The sequence below is a fragment of the Arachis ipaensis genome, chromosome B09 (assembly GCF_000816755.2).
Source record: "Arachis ipaensis cultivar K30076 chromosome B09, Araip1.1, whole genome shotgun sequence".
NCBI classification, from domain to species: domain Eukaryota; kingdom Viridiplantae; phylum Streptophyta; class Magnoliopsida; order Fabales; family Fabaceae; genus Arachis; species Arachis ipaensis.
Window position 1 is genome coordinate 100,241,794 of NC_029793.2, and position 8,814 is coordinate 100,250,607.

At 33.8% G+C, this 8,814-nt stretch overlaps 1 protein-coding gene across 1 annotated transcript; it reads left to right on the forward strand.

Moving 5' to 3' along the window:
* Positions 2,751-4,549, forward strand: LOC107616611. The gene is made up of 4 exons (XM_021111298.1): positions 2,751-3,107; positions 3,456-3,513; positions 3,704-4,329; positions 4,475-4,549. Exons 1-3 carry the CDS (start codon positions 2,958-2,960, stop codon positions 3,895-3,897), a joined length of 402 nt encoding a protein of 133 aa, XP_020966957.1. The 5' UTR covers positions 2,751-2,957; the 3' UTR covers positions 3,898-4,329; positions 4,475-4,549.

The following is an 8,814-nucleotide window of genomic DNA, read 5'->3' on the forward strand; positions in this document are numbered from 1 at the left end:
TTGATTTTTGTGCATTTAGTTACTACTTGGATGAAGTAATATTTTCTTTTTCAAGAAATTTTTATAGTATTTCACTAATTTAAATTGAAAAATTTTTTTGTTAAATTTGTTTGAAGTTGTATTTGGAACATGGTTTTTGAGCTAAAGAACACACAACCTGTGAGATTTGAGCTTATTTATATGGTTACATTATTTAACCATAAATATTTTATTCCTGTGTGTTTCCTTCTCTATGATTGTAATCTATATTTTGTTCCAATTTATATGTCCATTATTTAGTGCATTTACATGCTTGCATATGATTGAGACCATTGTTTGATTTTAGCTCACTTATCCTAAATAAGCCTACCCTTTAAATCACCCTTGTCAGCCACTTTGAGCCTTTTAATCCCCATTTCTTCTGTATTTTACCACATCACTAGCCTTAAGCAGAAAAACAATTAAATATCCCAATTGAATCTTTGGTTAGCTTAAGATAGGGATTGTGCAACAATTAAGTGTGGGGAAACTGTGGGAACTTGGGTTAATAAGGGAATGTATCATGTTTCTAATTTATTTGAATATTGGGAATTTGGGAACCTACTCATGAAAAACCAAAATAGAAAAATAATGGAAAATCCATGTGCATTGATAAGTTATGTTTATTTTTCTACAAAAAAAAAAGAGAAAAATCCAAAAATATTCAATAAATAAGTAAATAAATAAGGGGACAAAATTACCCCAATACTAAGTTAATAAAAAGATCAATGCACATGTGATAAAAGTAAAAAAATATCAAAAATTTGGTACATGAGTATGGAAATCATACAAAAGTGGGAATTATGGGTAGTTAGGCATGAATTTAACAGTATATAGAGTATATGTATATTAGGTGAGAGCTTAGGTTAGTCAAAGATTCATATTAAAGCTCACTCAGCCATATACATATACCCTTACCCTTACCTTAGCCACATTACAACCTTGAAAAGACCTCATGATGTTTGCATTGGTATATTAAATATTGTTGATTGGTTAGGTGAAGAACAAATTTTAGAAAGCATGACTAGAGAAGAGTAGAATGATTGACCCTAGACACTTGAGAGTTAGAGTGATATACACTACCAGTAAGGGTTCAGTGCTCAATTCTATGTTCCCTACTTTCATGAGCTATCTTCTTACAAGTTTACTTGTCTTTTATTGTATAATTTGAATTAGTGAAATCTGATTTATGTTTGTCTTGGAGAACTTATTTATTTTTAAACCAAGTAGATAAAAACATTTTGCACGTAGTTGCATTCATATAGATAGGTTGCATTTCATACATTCTAGTGATTTCAGAGATTACAGGGCAGGAATGGCTCAGAGGATGAAAAGGAAGCATGCAAAAGTGGAAGGAATACAAGAAGTTGGAGAAATTACTAAGCTGTCCAGCCTGACCTCTTCGCACTCAAATGGCTATAACTTTAGCCATGGAGGACCAAATGATGCGGTTTCAGTTGCGTTGGAAAGCTAACGTTCAGGGCTTCGATTTGATATATAATTTGCCATAGCTGCCCAACGTTAGGCGACGCAAACGCGTGAATGACGTGCCCACGTCGCATCTGCGAACTTCAATCCACGCCACCGCGTGGACGACGCCTCCGCGTCACCTTCCCGCGACCTGAACGTAACAGAGATCGCTGGGAGCAATTTCTGGGCTGTTTTTGACCCAGTTTTCAGCCCAGAACACACATATTAGAGGCTATAAAGTGGGGAAATGCATCCATTCATAATCATGCTTTCATATACACAATTTTAGGATTAGATGTAGTTTTAGAGAGAGAGGTTCTCTCCTCTCTCTTAGGATTAGGATTAGGATTAGGATTTCATCTTCTGCAATCACAGGTTTAATATTTTTTTTATTTATTTTTCTAATTTAATTTATGAATTCCCATGTTAAGATTTGAATATTTTATATAATATAATTGAGGTATTTCAGATTTATCACTTCTTCTATTGTTTGATGTTCTAAGTTGGATCCTAACTTGATTTTGGAGTTAATTGATATTTGGAGACCCTTGAGTTGAATTACTCAAGAGTTAAATTGTAATTGGGTTTATTGTTGGCTGGCTCTCTAAACACTAACACTAATCCAAACACAAGGGTGAGGATTGGAACTTGTGAATAGCAGTAGACTTCCAACTTACTTGACTTTCCTTTACTCAATTCAGGATAACTAGGTAGAAACAACCTTCAATTATCAGTTGATCTTGAGAAATCCAACAAGGATAGAACTTTCGATTAATCTTCTCCGGGTCAAGGCTTTTAATTTAATTACATAAATTCTCTTATTTATTTTTATTGCTTTAATTTATAAATATACCTGTGCCCATTGCCCAAACTCCAAAACCCCCAATTTACAACTTTTAACCAATAATAAGAACACCTCCCTGCAATTCCTTGAGAAGACGACCCGAGGTTTAAATACTCGGTTATCAATTTTAAAGGGTTTGTTACTTGTGACAACCAAAACGTTTGTAAGAAAGGTTGATTGCTTGGTTTAGTAACTATACTTGCAACGAGAGTTTACTATAACTTCTAAACCATCAATCCTCAATTCTTCATGTAGCAGCACGTGTTCTTGAAAACCTGGGTGCTGATCCAGCTAATATTCGCACTCAGGCTAGTATTATGGCTTTGTTTACTTCCTTTCTACATATTTTCGATACATATGCATATTTTTATCTTAACTTCTTTTTCTTAATCTTATAATATCTATAGGTTGGATGCAGGTTATCCACATGGTTGGTGAGAGTGCTGACAGTGTTGGTGCTACTGTAGGCTCAGGTAGTAGCAGCAATAAGATGCCGACTTTGGAGGAGTATGGCACAAATTTGACCAAGTTAGCAGAGGAGGTAATTGGCTTTTCCTAGTCTTCTTCAATGGTGAGACTTTGACCAAGTTTGTACTTTGGGTCGTTCAAAAATCTCTTGTCATTCATGGACAACAACAAAAAGAAAGCTTCTTCTTCCTCATCATCCTCTTCCACCACCAACTTTGATCATCTTTTTGGTCCCAAGGATCCGTCTACCATGTCATCTTCTTCCACAAGCATCTTTGGCTATATTTTCCCCCTTCCTTCTTCCACTGTATGCATGCCTCTTAACATTTATTGTTGATTCTCCTCTTGCATGTTCCTTTTTTCCTTTTTTCTTTAGTCAAATAATGTTAATATTAGCATATTTAAGACTTTTTCTCTCACATAACCTCCAGCTCTCTTAATAATTTTGGTCAATATTGTAATTATTCTACTATACACGGCATTTGACCAAGCAATCATGAATTTTTAAAATCTTTAATTACTTGAAGCATATTAATTTTGCACCTCTCTACAGGTTATATATATAGTATTCAATTTCTAATTCAAAAAAAATCTTATTTAATAATCGTATTATATGTGAATATATATAAGTAACATATGACATGCACAAATTTAGGTTGGAGGGAGAGATTCAAGGAAGCAGGAGGTGGGATTCAAAAATTATGGAGCACCAGGTTCGTTAGTATAAAATATATACTAGTTGAATTTATTTGACTTAGGTACTACGATCCCACATTTGAATAGTACAAACAATAATTGATAATATATATGTTGTCTACATAGAGGGAACATATTTAATTTGCTTTATAATATAAGTTTGAATGTTTAGGCAGTTTGAGTAATATAATAGTGGTTGGTTTGTAGGTAATTACGGTAAAAGTGAAAGCAGTTGTGGCAACAAGAATGAGACAGTGGAGCCCAGCAGCTACTACAGTTCATCAATCTACTATAGTGGTCAAGAAAATTATTCCCCAAGAACAACAACATCATCAACCAGGACCACTGAATCCCACCATGCTGTGAGTGCCTTAATCCCCATCCTTTACTTTATTTTCTAGTGGTCCATGCATCACACTTCACACATATTCTTATATTATTTTATTTAATTGGCTACTATGGACCTGCACCTCACATTATAGCTTATCACCGTTACAAGTTTTTTAAGCCTCTCTGCCACCTGGCATATGGTAGTTAAGTTAATTTATCTACAGTTAACTAACCATTACTTGATACCTCTATATAATTGACTCAACTTATTCATTAATTGCACTTTGAGTTTCACTATATACATATATCTTAGATAAATCAAATTGGATCCTGTTGTCGGAAGGCAGCAACAAATTGAACGTGTAACTCAAATTTTAGGTCGTCGTACCAAAAATAACCCTTGCCTTATTGGAGAACCTGGTGTTGGGAAGACAGCTATTGCTGAAGGTCTTGCCCAACGTATTGCAAATGGGGATGTTCCTGAAACCATAGAGGGAAAGAAGGTAAGCAGGATTATTCTTTCTGTAGAATGTAAATGGTGATCTATTTTATAATTGATCATATGTTATACTCTCACTTGTGCTAGTTACCCATATATGCCTTTTCATTTCTACGCTATTGAGCAGCCCTCTGTTCTGCATGATTTAGGTTATAACCCTTGATATGGGACTGCTTGTAGCTGGAACTAAATATCGTGGAGAATTTGAAGAGAGGCTGAAGAAACTAATGGAAGAAATCAAACAGAGCGATGAGATAATACTATTTATTGATGAAGTCCACACTCTGATTGGAGTAGGAGCAGTTGAAGGGGCGATTGATGCTGCAAACATATTAAAACCAGCTCTTGCTAGAGGGGAATTGCAGGTAGTCATTTTCCTTAACAAGTTGAAAAAGGAGGCTACTTGGTTGTCTGACCTTGACAATAATTTGATATTTTAGATATTTCAGATGCAATTAGCATAGAAATTAAACTGTCATTTCATACAATAATAGTAATTTTGAGGTTGAAAATGGTGCTGGGGCATGCAGGTTAAAATCTTTAATGAAATCCTTTTAAATAATTTTCTGATTGGTGCAGGCATATGAATCTTTAATGAAAGCTTTCTCTGAAGTCTGAACATAACAAGGTAATATTTATACCAACTGATTTTATTTTTTCTTTTAAATAAAAAAGTGTTTCCTTTTTCTTTTCCTAATAATTTATCTCGTTCAGTTTGGCAATCTTCCATATGGATTCCAAGCAAATACCTGGCTTGTCCCTCCATCTGTTGCTGAGTCACCTTCAAACTTTCCTGCCCTTCCTACTGAGGACGAAAGATGGGGTGGTAATGGTGGTGGCCAAGGTAGAAATGGTGAATATGAGCTTAGACAATGGCCATTAAATTTTGCAGTATTGGCTTCTCTTCCCTGCAAAACTGAAGAGGAGAGAGTGGTCAGAGATAGAAAAGCTTTCCTGCTGCACAGTTGATTTGTTGATACCTCGATATTCATGGCCATCAAGGCAATACAGCATGTCATGGAATCCAATATAAAGAATGAATCAAATTCTCCAAGTTCAATTCTGCATGAAGAGTGCGGAGGAGACTTGTCAGTTGTTGTCAAATGCGATATTCGCAATGGAAATAGAGTTTAAGTGTTATAAGTATTTTTCTCATTTTATTTGCATCACGAAGCAAACTTGTACAATGATTATTGATTAATAAAAGAGTATAAAAATTTTATTTTTTGAATTTGTGAATTTAATGAAATATTTTATGTTGTAGTAATTAATTTTAGTATATTTATATTGTGTATAATATAAAATAAAAAATAGTATAATATAACTAAAAAAATATTACTAAAGATCTTTTGTAACATTTTTTAAGTGTTACAAAAAATATCTACGGTAACATTTTTCTAAGTGTTACAAAAAATATCTATGGTAACATTTTTCTAAAAGTTACATAAAATATCTATTGTAATATTTTTTAAGTGTTACAAAAAATATCTATGGTAACATTATTTTAGGTGTTACAAAAACTATCTATTATAACATTTCTCAAAATATTACTATAGAATATTTTTTGTAACATTTTTACTAAATGTTATTAAATCTTTAGAAAAATGTTAATAAAACTCTTTAGTAACATAGGATATATTTAACATTTGTTAAATGTTACTAATATACATAGGTAACATTTTAATATAATTTGGTAGCATTTTTTAAATGTTAGTAAAAGTCAATTATGTAGTAGTGAGATGATGTTGCTCATTGGAAGAGGACACTACTTTAATTGGTCTACATTCGGTGGTTACCTTAGATCAAAGGTAATTTATGTTTATATACTGAAATCTACTAAACTATTATGTTTTCCCTATCCTGTGTTATAATGCATCAATATAGTGTTGCCATGCTTTTGCAATAGATAAATTCTTGTCATTTTAAGGTCTATTAATTTAAATAATGTGGAGAGTAAACATGCAACTCATACTTTGCAGATAAAATGCATGGAATGTGGAGGAAAATCTGAGCGTCTGGAAGGGATGATGAATCTTACCGTTGAGACAGAAGGGGACATAGCAACCCTGCACGAATCTCATTTTGAGTTTATAGGCTTGTATTTTTTGTTGTTTATATTTGTAGCATAATTTATTACTTTTCAAGAGAAATTGTATATCAATATTTTGAGTTTAATGAAATATCTCATTTTGTAGTAATTAATTTCAGTATATTTATATTATGCATAATAATAATAATTTTTATCAAAAATAATTGAGATTCTAAAAGAAAAAGGTAGTTCATTGCTTCTAAGAAAATAAGTATAATATAACTAAAAAAAGTCTTAAGATTTTAGCGGCAATAGTAATGGCCGGTAAAAGTAAATAACATTACAATTTTAGAATTATTTTTAGTGGCTATATAAATTGCCGGTAAAATAGGTTTTGGCAGAAATAGTAATGGTCGCTAAAAATGAATAATATTGAAATTTTAGAATTATTTTTTGTGGCCATATAAATTGCCAAAAAATGGCTGTTAAAAGTTATATACTTTTTACGGCCATTAAAACGGTCTTTACCGGCAAATGTTATAATTGCCGCTAAAACCTTTTAGTGGCAAAGCATAAGACGGTTAATGTCTAATTGCCGGTAAATGTATTAGTGACTATTTTTATTTCCGCTAAAAGTAAAATAAATGGCCGTTAAAAATGATTTTTTTTGTAGTGGCACAAGGCGTGCGGACGCCCTCAATAGAGTGCACCTTCCAACGTGTGCGCACAGGTTGCAAAACTTCGTTGGTTGTGTGCGCGCACAGGTCGTGCTAGCGCTCTGAACAGCAAGCCTTCCCCTGTGTGTGCGTGCGGACACAAATCAGAAATCACAAATTCTGCAACATGCACAAAATTCAGATTTTGGCACCAAACATTGAATGATCATAACTTCCTCTACAAAAATCCATTCTCTACAAACTTTATATTAATTTAAAGCTCTCAAAGCCATCTTTAATTTAAAATAAGTTTCATGCAATTTTAAGCTTTGAGGCGCAAGTTATGATCTATCAAAGTTCACCAAAAATCTATTTTTACCAAAACCTTGAAAATTCAATTTTCCACAACTCTCAACTTAAAACCAAATCAAAACCTACTCAACACAATACCAAATTCACTCATGAATCCATACCAAACATTCCTCAACCATATCGACTAATCAATCATCCAAACCATTTAATACCCACCTCAACTAACGCTAATTTCAACCTAATATTCACATCAAAACTTATAAATTCTATCATTATTCAACTATACCACATCCAACATTTAATACCTTAATTTATCAACTCCTTCAACACTCATCAATCCAAACATCAATTTATCATCATCCATACATCAATTTATAAGAGTATAATAATAATAGGGAACTAATCGCAGCTTGCGGAGTTTAAGCCGACTAGTTACAAACAGAAAAATACAGAGTTTTAGAGTTAAAACATCTTATACAACTTATCTCTCAAGTAAGCCACTAAGGCCATAAAGATAAATATACAAAGAGATGTGAGAGTAACTATAACAAAGTAAAATAGAAATAAACCAAGGAGGAACCATACTCTGCTCTGTCACCATATCTGCAATATCACCGAAGTGGATTTGTAACCTGCATCTGAAAAACAACAACAACATATGGTATGAGAACCGGAGGTTCTCAGTATGGTAACAGTGCCCAATATGTAAGATGTAAGGCTCCGGGAGGCCGAAGGCAATACTGGAAGTTCACATCGAATACGGATATTCAAGCTTAGAATAAAATAAATAAATAAAGAACTTAAACCATAAACAGGGTTATCTAAACTTAGGAAATTTCTAACTACTACTAAATCACACCGCCTTATCCCACAGCCTTCGCCAACCTACCCTCCATGCGACCCTATCGCCACCGCCTACCTATCCTCCTCAGCACCAAACAAACACAAATAATGCAAGCAAGTAAAATACAGATAGTATTCATATATAACAAGTAATTCAAGAAGCAAGTAGGCATATTATACAATTAGGCAAACTCAAGTAATCAGAGCAAACAAACACATAAGAGATGCATATGATGAATGCCTATCCTATTGGCTCGTGATATCACTTGTTGGTCTATAAATGCCAACCCGACACATCCTTTTAGATGTAGCTTTTCTGCCATGCCCACGGATATAGTGCCGGGCACACCCACGGATATAGTGCCAGGCACACCCTATTCACCCACGGATATAGTGCCGAGCACACTCGCATGCGTAACACAAGGATATAGTGCCTGGCACACTCTTGCAGCAGAAAAGGTTATTAATCATAATTCAATCCCAGGGACATAATACTCTGCACACTATCATGCTTAACCCAAGGATATAATGCCTGGCACACTCTCAACATTCATCAAGATCATCATTCCTCTTTGAGTTACCACCACACTTAACCCAAGGATATAGTGCCTGGCATACTCTCAACATTCATCAGGGTCATTCATTTCTT